Source organism: Primulina huaijiensis, chromosome 1 (assembly GCF_012295235.1).
Source record: "Primulina huaijiensis isolate GDHJ02 chromosome 1, ASM1229523v2, whole genome shotgun sequence".
Lineage (NCBI taxonomy): Eukaryota > Viridiplantae > Streptophyta > Magnoliopsida > Lamiales > Gesneriaceae > Primulina > Primulina huaijiensis.
The window spans coordinates 5549198-5568061 of NC_133306.1; the positions used below are offsets into that span (position 1 = coordinate 5549198).

Below are 18864 nucleotides of genomic sequence, written 5' to 3' on the forward strand. Positions count from 1 at the left end.
ATCACATAGGATATCCATACCCGAAGGTAAGCGGTGAATCCCCGACTACAATGCATCGACTCCTATATGTTTCGCCAAAACACCCAACCTTGCCACCTGATGACCCCTTGAGAGTCGGTAAACAAGTCAAAGTGCAATGCTAGCACATAGAGTCTCAATGTTGTCCCGGGTCGTAAGGACTAATGGTGTACAACCATAAACTAGGACGTTTCCACTCGATAAGTGAGAACCACTTGGAAAGTCCTTTATGGAGGGTTGTTCAGTGCAATCTACCAGGAGCACCTATCTGCATGCTCGGACATCACAATGTCCCCTACCAATGAAACATGGTACTCACATCGCAGATACTAGTCTCGAACTCGAGCGGCCTATATCCTTCTTAGCTGCGGCTGAATCGACTAGGAACTGTTTAGAATATACAGTATTCCAAATATGAGTTTCATGATACTCATCATATGAGCATCTCATATTCTTTCTACTATTTGTATATTCAAGAGCTTTATCTATGCAACTAGCATGGGTATACAGATAAAGATGTGCCAAAATAATAATTTCAAATATTATTAAAATAAAGATTGCTTATACATAGAGTTTCATTGTGAACAATCGGCCAACACTTGGCTCGACGGACACCTACTCTAACAATATTGTCATTTTATATATTCGATATCTTAGGTATAAGATCACTAATATTGTTAATCTTCATTAACGTTCTAGTTTAATAATGTATACAACTCATCTAAGCGACAAATAACATCTTTAAATAAAATGATTGAATATCTAAAATAATAATAATAATGGAGGTTGGTCGTGTTGAAATAAATCGATGTCTTGTAGACCATATACAAGTAAATGTAAAAGATGGTAGAAGTCTGATCGACCAATTAATTTAGTGAATCCAATCTGTATGATGTTATTCTCGAATAATAAGAAGTATATTATAAGATGAGATTTCAACAAATTAATTGTTATCTCATTATTTTGGGATCAAAATGATATATGGCTATTTTGCTCTCGATGTATCTTTTGTTATTATGCAAAATAATGAGTATCTAGAATTACAATTTTTAGAGAGTACGGTTAATAAAAAAAATGAATGTAAAATGACATGTGACGATATGAGCTAACTTTAGCTCAAAGCTTCTAACCCAAAGTTGGTTATGGGAGATAATTTCACTTGTCATGAATGTGTTGGATTATGTATATATATGAGCTAACTTTAACCCAAAGCTTCTAACCCAAAGTTGGTTATGGGATTATGTATATATATGAGCTAACATGTTCTTATATGGATTAAAACATTCTTGGTACATGTGATACATTCGACTTAGTATTCTTGAAGAGTTTATTAAAATGGTCAATTATTTTGAAATATAAATTTGCAATGAAATAGTTAGATATACAAAATTTTGTTCTAAAATTATAAATTGAACATTTCCTATCAGAAATATATGTTCATTAGTCAATAAGTTCAGCAGATCACATTCGCACGTACATGAAAATCTACCAAGGTCTATCAAACTAAATGGAAAAACATTACCAATCATTCCTAGACTACTGAATACATCAACAGTCATTTAGTGCTACCTTGTTTAATGACAGCAAATCAAACATTCAGAAAATGTTCATTATGCTATTTATGGAACTTATTATGGCAGTATGTGTCAGACATTAATTGTCGTCTACTTTGTCTGAATTACAACGATTGGCACATGCCAGATGTATGGCTAAATTTATGGCATTGGTACGACTAATTTCTAGCTATTCAGATCTGAACGTTAAAGATCATCTATAAATATGTCAAGTCATAATTCAAAATAGAACACTTCTTTTGTGATTATATCTTGCTATTTTAAAGCACTACTGAATTACTCTTGAAAAGCACATACATTAAAGTTCAATCAGATCTACTCAGATATCAAATTGTGCTACTTTCTAGTAATCAAAATTTCAGTATTCATTTGAGTGAATAATTGTAACTAATTGAAATAGTCTTTATGTTATCAAGTTTGTATTGAAGTTTAAGGAAGTTGAATAGTTGATATTAAGAGTTTCAATAAACAGTGTGATAAGTCATATTAAAATGAGTGTTTACAAATACTATAAAACCAAAATCTTTTATTGTATACCTTCTAGAAGAAAGGAAGACATGGAAAAATTTTACCTTCAAACTTCCATAAATAGTTCTCTTGTTCTACTTACTTCACTACTGTTATATTTATATTTATTCACAAACTATCGGTAGACTAATTCTTCATTGTTTATCAATTGTCTTCTGAACTTTGACGATCACGATCATATTTATGTTGTTAACACAAGTAGAGGTTACCATATTGCTAGAAAAAAGGAAAATTGTGAGGAGTTTATCCACCCCTCTCTAAAGCACCTCCACCAATTCTAAATTTCATCTACATCAACTTTTGAAAAATCAATGTACAAGATTAGAATCCGAAAAGTTAATAATTTCGAGTGATGATTGCAACAAAAAGAGCAGTCAAAGTTGTACTTTTCACATGATTTTTCATGACAAGATTTTTAATGAGACAGTTATCAAGTAGTAAGAGATGTCGTACTCTTTTTCTTTCACGATGATTTTTTTCCACTTGGTTTTTCCTGATAAGGTTTTAATGAGACACATCAATCGTTAAGAGGACATTCGAAGAAATTATTCATTGTTTTACTCTTTTTCCTTAACTCAAGTTTTTTCCCAAATGGTTTTACATTTAAGGTTTGAACGTGTCAGCACTTAGTCATGATGAATTTCTTAAGTATCCATCTTGCCAAATTGAAATTTGAACGAATCGATTTCTATGCAAATAATCATTTAAACAAGAGTATTATAGATAGTTTTTTTTTTAATCATAGGTTATTATTGTTTTTAGTTATATTTGAAATATTTGTGATCAACATAAATATGACAAGATATATATGCAAAGATTTATATTATATTATTTTTTCTTATAAATAGGATGATCTAGTTCGATAAAAATTGCACATGAATTATTGACTTTTATGAATTTTCTTTATTTTTCTCTCTTTTATTGTATGATTTATAACACAATTAATAATAATAATAATAATAATAATAATAATAATAATTATTATTATTATTATTATTATTATTTTTAAATTATTATTATTTGTTTTTTAAACAACCGCAACCAGTTCGCCACTCCATTCTTAAAACAATGACATACGTGAAAACTATTATTTTGAAAAAAAAACCATTAAATGTCGTGAATATTTTTTTAAAAAATAAACGTATAATATTTAATCGATATAATATTATTATGTTCGATCCAATAATGAAAAAATTTCAAAGAACATGTCAGGTGATACAGTCACTCTTGTAGCATTCAATATTATATTCAAACTAAATAAATCGGTTGAATTGCTTATAAATGGGTTTTTAATTCTAGAATATGATTAGATATTTTCATATGAATGTAGATTATAATTTATGCAATTTTTTTCAAATAAATTAAACAGATTTAAATTAGAAAAAAAAAATCATTCGTCGGATTCCATAAATTTTTACCCTTCCGGGTACACAGAAACTTTATATTTTCCATTTGGGCAAAAATATATTAAAAAAGGGAGGGAAAAAAAAAAGACAAGACTTAGTTGTAGGGTCAAATCCCTCAAACCCACGTGAAATCTTACCCTAATGCTTCCAAATGAAAATCCAAAGCAGTGAATATACTGTTTTCCTACAATATCCTATGCTGGAAAAGCAGTCAGACCAGAGAACCTTGTACAGTTCAAAAGTACTTCGATATTGCAGAATCTTGCAATATTCCCCACATTTGATTTCCTTGTCCAGTTTCGTTCATCTTAGTAAAAAAATTTAAATTGAATAATCTTTAATGATTATTCTTGATATTAAAAATATTTATATAACTATGTATTTATTCTTAAATTTTGTATGTTTATGTGTTATTTAACATATTGATGTTCTTTACTGAATATGTCTCTTGTGAGACAGTCTCATTGATTTTGATTCGTGAGACGAATCAACTATGTCTATATTTACAATAAAAAGTAATATTTTTGGTATATAAATAATATTTTTTCATGAGTGATCTAAATAGATTATATGTCTCACAAAATTGACTTATAAAACAATCTCACAGAAATTTTATGTTATTTTATATAGTTAAAATTACAATAATAAATAAATAAAAATTCATGTTTAATTGCATACCAAATCCTTGTAATGTTTTTTAGAACTTTGGTATCAGTCGAGTTTAGTTCAACCTATCCTGCCTAGACCTAGTTCGGTACGGTATGCCGATCTTTTTCAATAATACCGTATACCGTACCGAAAAATGAATATCGATACCGTACCGAAATTTCGGTATAGCGTCGTGTCAGTATACCGCAATTTCGGTACGGTATCGATAAAATACCGTGTATACCGAAATTTTTTTTAAAAAATTTGTTATTCTCATCACAATCACAACAAAATAACTTTTAATCATTTGTCTTACCAATCAAAAATCAGAACCATACCTCATAATTTTATTGATATATTTCAATTTATTGCTTAATTTCGTTCGTCGATCGACTGGTTGAGAAAGAAAATTTCGACCAAGCTTTGGTCGACGACCAAAAAACAATGTCTACCCAAGCTTAGGTCGACCAAAACATGGGTTAAAAAAATTTGTTATTCACATCACAATCACAACAAAATAACTTTTAATCATCTGTCTTACCAATCAAAAATCAGAACCATACCTCAAAATTTTATTGATATATTTCAATTTATTGCTTAATTTCGTTCGTCGATCGACTGGTTGAGAAAGAAAATTTCGACCAAGGTGTCTACCCAAGCTTAGGTCGACCAAAACATGGGTCGACCAATGTTTTGGTCTACCCAAGCTCAAGCGTGGGTAGACCCAAGATTGGGTCGACCAATGCTTGGCCAAGCTTTATTTCAATTTATTGCTTAAGACCCATGCTTGGATCGACCAAAAAACAGCGTGGGTCGACCCAAGCTTGGTCGAACCACGTTGTTGACCCAACATTGGGTCGATCTTGGTAGCACCAAGCGTTGGTCGACCCATGCTTGGATCGACCAAAAAACAGCGTGGGTCGTCCCAAGCTTGGTCGAACCACGTTGTTGACCCAACATTGGGTCGATCATGTTTGTCTTTGTAATTGTTCTAATTCATTTATTTGTATTTTTAACAGTTCTATTTGTCAAAAAAACTAGGCAGGGATGCAATTTTTCTGTGATCTCTGTGTCGTGATCCTGGGTCGACCCGGTTGATCTATGTGTCGTGATTCTGGGTCGACCATGTTGATTGTGGGTCGACCGTGTTGATCCATGTCTTTGGTCGACCTTATTGATCTTTGGATCGACCATGTTGATCTTTGGGTCGACATGTTGATCTCCGTGTCATGATTTTTGGGTCGACCATGTTGATTGTGGGTCAACCATGTTAATCAGGGCTCGTAAATTTTAATAGGAGAAGATGTGTGTCGACCATTTTAATTGGGGAAGATGTGTGTCGATCGAGAAGAAAGAGAAGAGAATGAAGATGTGTGTCGATCATTTTAATATAAGTTCATAAAAAAAATTCAATATTTCGATATATACCGAAATATCGAAATTTTTAAAATTCTATACCGATATCGATACCGAAAAGTTCGTACCATACCGAAATAGTCGATATACCGTTAAATTCGATATGTGCATTATTGCGGTATGATAAATGCGATACAATGAACTATCGATATTTTTTCCTACCCCCTACTCCTGCCATGTAGATCACCTCCACCGTATTTACCGTATATTTGAAGTTTGGATGTAAATAGATTATGCTAAAGTGAGTAGCGTGTTAAATATAATTTTTTTAAAAAAAAAACATAATTTAAATGCAGTTAAAGATGCGTGAATCCACAGAAAAAGATGATCATTCATGAACAACAAGAAAGATAACAAGGGCGTCATCCTGGATAATAGGACACAACTCGATCCTAATAACTGGTACTAGGTCAAGAATATATTTGGTTGTCGGAAACTGAAAGCATTAACATATATATGCTGAAAAAACGCCGGCGGAAGGAAGAAAGCAGGCAAGGGAAGCGAAAAAATGGCTACATCCACAGAGATGGAGGTTCGTTCAAATCTATCAGCAACCCGGGCCTCACAATCCCAATATATTTTGGGGAACCATCTCCATTATCCGGAGGAGTCACGGCTCCAGCCGCCGGGCGTCCTCCATTCCCTTGAGAGGGCACATCTCGGAGCACACTTATAGGGTGGATGACGTCGTTCATCATGAGTCTGTCGGACGGGGACACCCATCGGTTGTCAGAGGTAAGACTGAGGTCTAACGAGAGTCCTGACGAGGTCGTGGGAAAGTTAGTCTTCGCTTTCGGTCCGCGAAGAGACCTAGCGGCACTGTCGTATGCCAGCGCCGCCTCCTCAGGAGTATCGAAAGTGCCCAACCAGACACGGGTTTTCTTCCTGGGATCACGTATCTCCGCCGCGTAACGGCCCCAAGGACGCTTTCTAACTCCCCTGTAGTGAGCTGCGCTCGTCGAAGCCATGAATGAGATTGAGAGTACAAATTCCAGAGAGAGAATGAGACGGGAAACTTAACGAGCAAAGGTTAAGGAGGGAATGTAAAGGTGGAGAGGTCCCAGAAAGTATCTCGTAAACGTCGGCTAGACGGCACAAACCACACACACATGACACAACTGCGGGATTGCTGTCTTTGCCTCGAGACTAGGTCTTTATGTGCCAACAGTACTCTCTGATTTTGACTAAATTTGACGTCCCAATAATGGTTTCTTTTTTAATCTCCATTTAATTTATACTGTAATAATTAAAGTTAAATGTACTTCAAACTAATTTGGATTAATTATTAACAAGAAAAATCAAAAGAGAAATCATTATGATTTGGTACAGCAAGGTTTCTTAAATGGCCGCATGTATATTATGCAAGAAGGCCTTGTTGGGCGGTCATAACAGAGAATTTATGAAGGCCGGTGGTAGGTCAAACTGCAATAGCCTCGCCCGCTTCCTTCAAACAATCAATCAATCAATCATTTTGTACTTACATTTAATATACATATATAATCGTATAAAAATTTTTGTGTATCATATATTTTGTCTATCAATGATATGACATTCTATTAGATATATAATTTTAATATAATTCAAAATATTATGAGTATCACCTCGTTAGTAAATTTAGAGATGGACAAAGTTGATGGACAGCGACATAATAGAACTATATATGTGTGTGTATGAGTGTGGGGTCAAAAGAGACAAGCCCAGCCGCCTCTCATGGAGAGAGAGATGTTGCTTTTCACATTTGACCACTACTGCCGCACCGGACTTTTTTTTTTTTGGTAAGCAGGTTTTACTACAAACTAACACCAAATCTTTCCATGTTTTAAGTTAGAAGTATTTTAGAGATAAAGTAGGATGGAATTGTGCTTTTGTTCTTCGATATTCTTTGCTTTTAGGCTGATTTAATTTCGTATAATCTCTTTACATGTGCTTGTATGAGAGGTGCATAACCAAAGACCCTTCGGTCTGATTGCATCCATTTCCTTGTGAACTAATGTTGAATTCTACTTTGTTATAATATAATGATTTGATTGATCAGTTCAACCTGCGTGATAGACGGATAATAAAACAATAAAACCCTCAAAATTGGGTTGAAATTCATCTATATCCAACAGTCCTGTATTCAAATATGTTCATATGGACAACGTCGATTCGACTCATTCCACCGGACAATACTCGCACTGTTACCATTGTAATGCTTTGGAACCAAGCTTATGCCTTTTCATAAACTACAGCTCATTTACCAGAAAATAATAAAACTAACATACAGTACTTCACCCACTGACGGTATGCCAAACACTAACTTAGCCCAATAATACCGGGTTATCGACAACCTTTCAGCCTTCTACGTGCAAAATCAGCGAGGTAGAATTGCAATGCCCGGGTCTCTCCATTCTTGTGTGAACAAAATTACAAAACCATGTGTGTTCAGCTCGATCAGGCTAGCAAGCTCGGTCCATTCTCGGTCGCTGTCCGGGCATGCTCATGGTTATGATGCCTAGCCATTTGGACATCTCGATTGAAATGTGTACGAGCTTTTGCATAAGGAGCATCTCTCGCTGAGTAAATACCAAAGAATATATCAGAAAAAGAAATGCGCACGATTCAAAATGATCATGCAATAAACATAACATTTCACAATCGGCCTTAATTCAAGAGACGAGCAAGCCACAATTGTAATTCTCCGTCCAACATCGACACAGAATTGTGGGATGCATGTGAATAATTTTACAAGAAAATACAGTGTATTTTTAGCAAATTTAGAAGATCATTTCCTAAAGCGGGTACAAATGTAAATAACTGCTAACGAAGCCTTTCAGTAGTCGTTTGCATGGGCTGTTGGAATTGCAGATGTCACCAGTAAAATGCAAAAACAAAATTAGTTGACGAGCTCACCTGCAATTCTCTGCGCTCGAAGAATATTTTGTCGTCTTTTCCACCAACAAACAAAGCAGGTGACTATGAGAACAAATGCCACACAAGAACTGAGCCCAATGCCGATTTTAGCACCAATAGAAAGTCGTCCGCATGCTGGTAAACCGGGGATTCCACAAAGACCAGCATTATCAGTAAAACTGCAAATATCCACACTAATTATTCCGGGATAACTCATTAGAGTATAACATTAATAGAAAGGAATGGAAGTGCTAATTGGAGAACTTTGAAAAAAAAAAAGCAGCTAAAACATTGTATATGCAAGTGTTCAAGTACTTGTGACATAACCCATGGCAATAATTACGAATGCATAAAATGATTGATGGATAGTGATAAAAAAATACTTGAAGCTAGCTCCATGCAAGAGCCTTCCTCCGAGTGCAGCTGGAACTTTTCCTTTTAAAGAGTTGCTATTGAGGTTTCTGTTATGGAAGGTACGATTTAGTCTATGCCAATGTTCTCGTGTAATAGGTATATAAGATGTTGAGTTTCTTACAGTCTCTGTAATGAGGTTAGCTGCCCAAGGCTCTCAGGAATGGATCCATTGAAAAAGTTGAACGAGAGATCCCTGTAACATGATAAATACTAAGCTCAATCAACCAAACAGTTGGATTTCACGTGTATTATATTATGGGCATTAGGATATTTTATTAACAGAATTACAGACTGAAAAGTACATTCCTTGACAATTTTTATTTTTCAGACATAAAATATTGACCAAACAGTTTGTTTTGCCACCATGAGGTAAAAATAGATATGTAAAATAGTTCGTGAAGAGAAAATTTTACTCACAGTATTTCCATGCTACTTATTGTTCCAAGTGAAGACGGAATGAATCCAGAAATGCTGTTCCCACTTAAGTTTCTGTAATTAAACAAGTTAGACAAATAAAGAATAAAGATTATCATAGCCCTCGAGCACACAACCAAATTGGCATATAACCCGAGCGAGAGGATGTGATTTAAGATTAAAGAAAGTCCAGAAATCATTCGATTTATTATTATTATAAAAGTGAGTTTTTATTGTTTATTTACTAAATTGCACTCATGCTTTATGTTTATATTTTGGTATCACTATGGTTATTTTGTCATTCGCATATTTAACTTTGATTTTTCTTCTTTCTTTGTTTTTGGTTGAGCGGTTTTAATTCCAGAATTACATCTCGAGGTTCAATCTTAACATCGACACTTCCTTTGGCAACATTCATTAATTCGAAACTTAATTTTAAAGTCATATTTCGATACGAACATTTTTGGGTTGCCGCTAATAACCAACGAACGACAAATGTTTTTCCTTATAAGGATCCTACTTCAATGGAAACTTGATGAGTCGATCCATTCACGTATGGCTTATACTGCTGTATCGTAACTTTGTAATTTGTCATTTGTCGGATATTTAACTTTGAATTTATTATTTCTGTGTTTTTTGGTTGGACGATTTAATTTCATAATTATATCTCAAGTCTATGGTTTAATCTTTTTATTATATCTGTTGCTTGGGAGACTTGGAAAATTTCCGATTTCGGTAATGTTAAAAAAGTAGATTTAAATAATGTATAGTTTCAATTTGCAGCATTAACTTAAATAATTTTTTTGTAGAAAGTGATCATTATTTCATTCTCATGTAAAGATGTTAAGCTTTTGGAGTCAAATGACTTAATATTCTTCAATATCAAAAAAAATCAAAATGGACGAAATCATATTTGTGTTAATCTAATGTGTGTTGCTTTGAATGATCTATGTATAATTAATATGTGTTCTTCAATTTTTATTCAAATAATTTTTATTTATTGGGTACATATATTTTTATATAAATAATTATATATTTAACTTTTTTAGCACAAAATTGAATCAGGAAGTTGCATTCATATGCGTTAGATTTTGTCATATTTCTCATAAACAATAAATTTATCCCTAATATATATTTCTTCTTGCTATTTTAGTTTGTGTATTTTGTTAAAATGTTCATAAATTCAATATATAATATTGCCCTTTAGATTCAATTCAATTGAAATATAATGTCGTTTAAATTAAAACATATTCAAGATAAATTATTTATCACAAAATTTTCAATTTCTGTAATTATCTGATTATAATGATTTATATTACTTCAATATTTTTAATTAACCCACTTAATTAGCAGTAAAAAAAATTTAAATCATATTTTATTTTCATTCGAATATGTGGATATTTTATCGACAAAAATTTGCTTGGTGTTTTCATGCAACTACAATGCATGTTCTTTTTCTTATTACTCTTATAACGTAGATATATTCGATAATGTTTTTAAATTTAATAATAATTTCATATTATGATTCAGGTAATTTGAATCAGTTTTTTGTCAATCAATACAGATTCCTCAAAGTGATATTGTATTGTTTATTCATTTTTTTCCCAAACAATTAAACTTTATATAACATGCGTTCAAATTGTTTTGCCGCTGACATTGGATATGTAAAATTGTTTAATTTATTTTCAATTATCACCGTATAAAGTTGATATTATTTAAAGAAACTATATATGACTCTTATGGTTTCTCTATATTTCAAATCAGAGTTTTTCTTTTTCATTCAAATAGATATGCATATATAATTATTATCCTTTATATTATTAAGAAATTATACATTGGAGTGGAATATTGAGTTGTCAATTGATATATTTTTTAATATCACTGATTTGATGAAAATGTTGAGAAAATATGATATATTTTAAAAAATAAAAATATAGTTATTTCTTGATTCTTAATTTTCTTTATTCATTCTTCTTTCTTCTCATTTTCTTTTGAAACATGATTATAAGTCAAAGTTCGTACACATGAATGATTGGACCATGACGTCGAAATGAATGTCATTTCTTAAAAATTGAAACTATACAAGTAAAAAATTTAATTTATATTTTAGATTTACTATATATTATAGATACGTATTTATGTTTCTCACCCTTTATTATTTGTATTGAGACATTATAAGATGGACTTCTATTCTCTAATTTTAAATAATTGATTCGTCTGTTCCTTTATGATGATTTATAATTCATTGAAATTTTTATTATTTTGAGACAATTATCCAACACCTTTGAAGGAAAAACTTAAATTACCATTATTTTATTGAGAGTGATGCATAACCTAAAATATAAGACAACATAGACCAATTGTTAGGATCAAACACTTATCACTAGGCCAAAAGCTATAACTGTTAGCCAAGACGCAACTTTAATTCTTTATACTTGTGGCAACGCAGAGTGCACTTACTTGGGTTCTAATGGGTTGGGCTGTTAGGCTTATGAATCTGGGAAGGCGCGTGTCTATCTGCTGGTATTATCTAATATCCCTTAGATATCAGTCTTACCATTTCCTTCCGTCGGCCCTGTTCTCAGCAGAGACAATATTACCCGTTAAGATCTGGCGTCACTATTTTATGACCTACCTAGCCAACCAGATCAAGCAGTCCAACGTTAGCAGCTTGACACACGAGAACTTTCCAGAATGTCACTCATCCCAGTACTAATTTCACTCATGCACGCTTAACCTAACACTGGTTCTGAGGTTGTAGTGATTGTCATTTGTCTTGTGAAAGAATAACAATCTGGAAATAACAGATATTTTGGTGGAATATATAAATACATTGGGACATGAAATAAACGACAGTTGTGTGAGCCTAATATTTGACTAAAATTTTTTGATGATTGCTAATTGTCTATATATGTCCAAATGAGATATCTGAAAACTTGTTTATGTATAAGTTTAGTTCATTTATAAGGAAAATATATGTCTAAACAAGAGAATCTTAGAGAACAAAACTAGAAACATCACAGGTTGTCAGGTTTCATTTCAAATTAGACAAATTAGTTACTAAGAACAATGATGTGTTATCATTGGTGGTGAAAGATGTGGAAAACCAAGTGAGACTTCAAAAAAACAAGATGAAATAAAATGGAGTAAGACCTGGAGTGTGAACGACTTAAATAAACAAAATAAAAAAGTCGCAAGAAAAAAACAAGACAAATATCAAAGAGATTAATCAACATCAAATCCAATGATGAAAAGGAAACATGAAAATCAAATATGATGATGTGATTGCTGAATTTAAATGAACAAAAAAGCACGAAAAATAAAAAATTAAAAAAATAAAAACATATTGAATTATTCAAAAATTAAACAAGGAAAAGATTGGATAGATAAATCATGGTTGTTTGAAATGATAGATAAACTGTGAAATAATATTTTTTATTGAATAATTTATGAAAAATTATATGTCTACGTTGATTTGCTTATCTGTCTACGTTGATTTGCAAATTTACGAGTAATATTCATAGTGTACTCAAGTTCGTTACGTGCTTTGCTACTAGTTAAATAAAATGAACAAATTTTAAGACGAGTACACTTGTTCAACTTTAGCTGCATAAAACGATTATATTCGCCTAGTCCCTATCAACTTACATGCTTTGAAGATGACGAAGCCGGGAAATGTCATTTGGTAAGATACCCCTTAAACCCTGGTTGTCCAGACCTCTGATCCCACAAACAGGGAGAAATGATAAAAAAAATATCAGCTGTAGAATAACAGTGAAATATATGTAAAAGATGAAAAATAGTTTGCAATAAAATAAAAAGTTGGGCGATATTAGTGCCATAATTTGTTGGAATTATCGTTCCTATAGGAAAAGTGGAAAACAACCGAACGTGATAAGCAGACATGACCGCTAGTAAAACTTTGCATCTCTACAAACATTTATATCATAATAAAAAAACACAAAAATAAGTCGAGTCATAGCGATATTATAAATCTAAGAGAAGAGAACAAAGTCAGAAGCACACAAAGCCAATCAAGTAAAAGTTAAAAATTAAGTGAACTCTTAAAAAGTTTGCAACAACAAAGCCAAAAGCATGCACTAATTTGTGTTCAACAGGAATAATCTGACAAACTCATCAACAATAGAGTAAAATGAGAACACAGCTAGCAATTTGGATAAATAGAAGTTAACAAAAGTTTTGAGAGAGTTTTTTTGAGTGCATTGTTGCTTCAATGAAAGACATTGCTAGAGAACAAGAACATACAGTCCGTCAATAACATGTTTACTGATATTTCTGTCGTACTGACAATCTACTCCACTCCATGGATGTTGCTCAGGAACGCAAGGATCACCATTCCACCCAAAACGAAGAGGAAGACCGAGGGCACTCTTCAATCTCTGCAAAGCCCTAACTACAAGCAGAAAGAGCAATAGATTAGTAGTTCTACAAAATGTGCAGCCAAGGGAATGAAAATGTAGCAAACATGACAAGCATAGCAAATTGCAATAACAATTAAAGAAAAAACCAAGAAAGATGCATATGATACAATTATCACAAGCTGGAATTTACACGAGAAAAGTGTTAATGAATCAACATGTGAGCTGCATCTCATAGAACTGACTAATCTTCTAGTGTGGGACCAATGCCAGTATTTGCATTCAAATAATAGTCTTCCCACTGCAGCACGGAAACAAATGTTTACAAACACTTAGGTTATAAATAAGGAAACAGATGTGAAACAAGTTCAGGTGGGATAAAAGTTTATTCTTTTTGGTTCTTAGAGAAATTCAGGCTTCAAAACCCATTCTCATTTAAGAAAGTGAAATAAAAAATAGTGTTAGAAATTGCCCGACAACACCAACTGCCACCTTCCCCAATTCCACTGGCTTGGACACAATGATTATATTCAAACCCTTAATCATAGCAATGCAAATAACATATACACATTGGTAGTAGGTAAAGTAACAATTTTAGACTTATATAGGTGCCAAGATCATGCAAGTTCAACGTGGTGCCAAAAATAAAGGGGAAACATTTTGCAAGAATATGCATGGAGGTTTTGCATACTTTCATCAGATAAAGTTTTTGATTCCGCCAATACAAGTTCAAAAAGCTCAATGGCACTGATTATGGCATGAGTCCCTTTCGTAGGATGCAAGGTTATTGTCAAAGTCCTGCCGCTAACAACAACTGTTGTATTGAGCACAAGAGCACTGTTAATATCACCCGCCATGCCAATAATGTCAACATCTGGAAAGGCAACATCACCATTAAGCAGAATATCAAATACTCTTTGGTTTGCTTTGGTGACAGAAGGATCGATTTCCGCAAAATGTAGCCAAATGGAGTAGTTTCTAGTTGGTTCAACCTCAATTGTATATGCTAAATCAGCTTGACTATCAGTACTCATAAGAGCTGTTTGATAAAGAGCCTCTGGATAAAAGTTTGGAGATTGAGAGGTCCCCTTAATTTTGTTATCCGTAGATATAACACTGTCAGAATTCTGGCCAAATGTGGGGAGGGAATTCCAAAACCGGTCGCCGCCCCAACTATCCGCTCTAAAGTCAGCACCAAATTTTGGTTTCTCAGCACCACAATTGAATCTTCTGTCAGTTCTGAAAATCGTCCCTTGGCCATACCCTTTGCCAAAATAGTATGCCCTATTACCGATCTGAAGAATTTCAATGGCAAGTATAGCTGGATCTCCATGGCCAGTGCTGTGGAAGCAAAGAGAGGCAGTGCCATCTTTAAGAAAAATGAGGGCTTCAACAAATACCCGCTCATTGTCTTGAGTGCTCCAACCGGACTGCAATGAATAAACTAGCGTTCCTTCAATGGAAACATCAAATAAAGGTTCATTGTCAAAGCTAGGTTCTGCGACCAATCCAAAGTAGATTCTCACTAAATAATGACCACGAGGAACCCTATTTATGTTGTAACAGTTTTCAGGACCCTCAGACAAAGGGAAATAGCGAATGGTGCTGAGCGATGGACTGATGAAACTTGGGCGGGTAGCATTGGCTGGAATTCCTCCCGTGTAAGCAAAATCTTTGTACCAGAGAGTATTTGTTGGATCACTATGAAAATCATCACGAGCTCCACAGCTTATTCGCATAGCATATGGTGCTGTAATAAATAAAAGAGCAGACATGGCAGACGGGTAAAAAGAGTCAGAAATATCAAAATTGATATCGGTGACCATAAGATGCTTAAGAGCCATAATCAACCAAGGATAACTAATTAAGAATATAAAACTTAATTCATGACCAATATTAGAAATAATACTGAATACTATGCTAATACAACAAAATCTCAATTGCCATATATGAGGCAAAGTGCTAGTGATAAAACCTTGTTGCAGCAGGTGATGGTAATTAGTAAATGATTGAACACTTAATAAATCATATCCCAAACAGCAGCAACAACAAGCTAATGCTGATTTAAAGAAAATACATACACAGAGTTAAATTCAACTACTCTCCACTTTTTTTATACGAAAAATGCTCAACACCAGGTGAGGTCTATAGATAAGACCAAGTCACCAACAAGACATGCTAATAGTCCTGGCATTCCCTGCTTACAGTTTTTTCAGTTTATCCTATCATTCATATATCAACTGAAACGCCAGTAATAATAAATAAATAAGATCAAGTTTTCATTTCATCCTAGTTGTCTATGACCCTCCAAAGTACAAATATATGCCAACACAATTAACTACACAATAAATTATACAGAAGGTCACCGATATAAAAGCTTGCAAAAACGTGAATCGAACAGTCACTCTACGCATAGCTACGAAATAATCTAACCAAATATAGATCAATAAACAGAACATTTAAATTCATTATCTCGCATTGGAATAGCACTCATCCCCGAAACAATCCCAATTGAAGCTTAGGAACCAATTACACAGCCCACAACAAATCCCATTAAATCAACCCATCTACATTAGGCCAAGAAACCATCTTTCGGATGAAAATCGAGCCGGAGCAAGAGAGAGAGAGCTAACCTCGAGCAATAGAAAGCTTACAAGCCAAGAAAAGCGCAAGTGAGAGTAAGAGAAATCTGACTCTAAGCATTGCGGGTTTTGAGCACACAGCTCCGACAATGAAATCCTTCAACTTTATCACTTCCCCTTCCTAATTTAGATTATAGAACGCAGAGCAAACTAAATGTGAAAATCGCACTCAAGATTAGATCTTTTTTCGCGCAATGCCTATTTTTCAAGGGATTGAGAATCCTCAAGTTTAGATTGCAAGAATTTAGGGGAAAAAAGGAGAGATTGTAGGACGTGCTATGCAGGTAGAGTGGAGACAGTTGATAATTTATTTATGAGCATAATATAATATTACTTTTTATATTCTTTGTGGGTCGGGTTTGGATTTGATTCGACCCGAGGAGTAAGTGCTCATGTGCGGGACATGATTGCTTTATTACGGTGGAACCTACATGGGCACCTCCACGTGGCACGAGGACTTCTGCAGTTCTTTAAATCGACAAACGCTCGGTCTTACAGAATTATTACAAAATCATGGTATTTTAACTATAAATAAATAAAACGAATAATTTACCTTATAAAAAATACAAAAAAAATATTGTATATCATACCGCGAGACGCTGTCCCCACACTTCATATTTTCTTAGTTAGGCCGTCCTTGATATAATCTCATCGAAATTTAATAAATATTAGTAAATGTAGTTTTCGTGTAACCAATTTTGAATTCAATAAAATATAAGAAACGGGTGGGCATTTCTATGGATACATAATCAAAATAACTCGTTTCGTGGTAAACAAACTATTAAAGTGGACTTTAATGTTGACCCTTTACTCCTAACTAAAAAACGTGATTACATGAATTGACGGCCACATGAATTAATGCGCAATCGACGGGCGCTGGCTTTCATTTTATACCACAATGTTGTATTTTATACAAGTCTTGTATGCACAAAAAATTATATCGGATATAACATGTTTTACGCCAATCATAATAATTGGTAGTTTGATAGTTATTGTCTTCCTATCTTTATTAAGAAATAAATATAAATATTACATTTAATATGTCTTTTGTGAAACAATATCACATATCTTTATACGTTAGACCGATCATTCTTATTCATATTTATAATAATAATTAATACTTTTGATATTCGTTAAAGTGATCCAAATAAGATATTCGTCTCACAANATATAAACAAATATATGCGACCACATTTACAGTTTTTCATAGTTGTATGGATCCAGATATTGTACCCATTGGACATGTGTTCCGATACAAAATAATGTATCTGGTGAAGAAAGACAACGAATGGGGCCACGCGGTCCAGTTTATGGAGAATGGGCTAGCAATTTGGGCCAATTTGATCATTTCCTGTTTAGATTAATGGGCCGAACCTAGGGTTTAAACTTTAACGCTTCAGAAACGACTCTGAAAATCATGCAATGCGACTTAACGAGAGGTGTTGACCTTGGGTTCGTTATTTATTTGTCCCAAGATCTATCAAATCTCAAGTTACATCAATAATATTTTTTTTATTTTAATATCATTAAATTACGTGAATTTATAATATTTTTATGAAATTTGACATATATATTAATAATCCAAATACTAACATTTCACAATATCATAAAAATAGTAATACTCCAAGGGTGTGTTTGGTTGATCTGATTAAATAAAAATAGATGAATAATCACATACTTATCTAATGTTTGCTTAAAACTTTAAGATATATTAATAATCATTTTGACATAGTTTAAGACCTAATTTTATGATTAATTATTTGATTATTAATCTAACAAATTAAGTTGGATAAGTTATCAACGAGCGTAACTAGTTCAGACGTGGGCTTTAAGATTACCCTGAGCCTGAAATCAAGAATAAGACCGTTAGAAGGGGGCCAGGAGGGTGTCCTGGCGTAGCCCCTCCGACGCTCAAGTCAGAGACTGAGGATATATAGGGGAAGCAGCTAAGGGTGCTGCTGAAAACAATATAGTGAATGAAATAACCGTACGCTCAAACCTGATATTTATAGGAGAATACCTGGGCTTCTCATGGGCCCTTCACCTGTGGGCCCTAAATATGGGCCGGATCTTGATGGGCTCATCCATGGGGTATCAACAGTCTCCTCCTCTCGAGTCGAACTGAATCATAGGTTCAAAGTTCGATTAATTGTGTTGTCCTTGGTTTATCGGCGATGAGGACGTACCATGTCAGAAAAATTAATTTCGTTTGTCGTTAACGAACGAAGTTACCACTGCGAAAATTACGGGGAACGATGTTACCACTGCGAAAATTACGGGGATCAAATCGTGATCTTGTACTGAAAAGAAAGATATCAAATCGCAATCCTGTTCTGAAAGGAAATATTTGGTTCGTGTTTCCCCTATAAATACAGGTCACCTCCTTATTTCATTCTCACTTCTCCCCTACTCAATTTCCTCTGCAATTCATTCACTAGCTCTCCCCAGCTTGCGCAAGCCACCACACCATACACTCACGCACGCCGCGTCCGAGCTGCTCTCGCTGCTCCCGAGCCCACGCTCGCCCTCGTGC

General features: G+C 33.9%; 2 protein-coding genes across 2 annotated transcripts; both read right to left on the reverse strand.

The window, feature by feature from the left end:
• Positions 1-5900: 5900 nt before the first annotated feature.
• LOC140986255 (ethylene-responsive transcription factor 12-like) lies at positions 5901-6796 on the reverse strand. The gene has a single exon (XM_073454409.1). The coding sequence runs from the start codon at positions 6556-6558 to the stop codon at positions 6103-6105; it is 456 nt and encodes a 151-aa protein (XP_073310510.1). The 5' UTR covers positions 6559-6796; the 3' UTR covers positions 5901-6102.
• Positions 6797-7706: 910 nt separating this feature from the next.
• LOC140979768 (receptor-like protein 4) lies at positions 7707-16625 on the reverse strand. The gene is made up of 9 exons (XM_073445329.1): positions 16323-16625; positions 14381-15439; positions 13577-13724; positions 12959-13030; positions 9314-9385; positions 9018-9089; positions 8866-8943; positions 8483-8661; positions 7707-8145 (listed from the first exon to the last, which is right to left on the reverse strand). Exons 1-9 carry the CDS (start codon positions 16390-16392, stop codon positions 8024-8026), a joined length of 1872 nt encoding a protein of 623 aa, XP_073301430.1. The 5' UTR covers positions 16393-16625; the 3' UTR covers positions 7707-8023.
• Between the last annotated feature and the right edge of the window lie 2239 nt (positions 16626-18864).

Bases quoted from the DNA above. Each gene is read 5' to 3' on its own strand.
- LOC140979768 (XM_073445329.1), bottom strand. From the start codon at position 16,392: ATGCTTAGAGTCAGATTTCTCTTACTCTCACTTGCGCTTTTCTTGGCT. The intron at 15,440-16,322 runs GTTAGCTCTCTC...TATTTATTACAG, and splicing joins TAAGCTTTCTATTGCTCGAG to CACCATATGCTATGCGAATA. The intron at 8,662-8,865 runs GTATTTTTTTAT...GGATATTTGCAG, and splicing joins TTGCATGGAGCTAGCTTCAA to TTTTACTGATAATGCTGGTC.
- LOC140986255 (XM_073454409.1), bottom strand. From the start codon at position 6,558: ATGGCTTCGACGAGCGCAGCTCACTACAGGGGAGTTAGAAAGCGTCCT.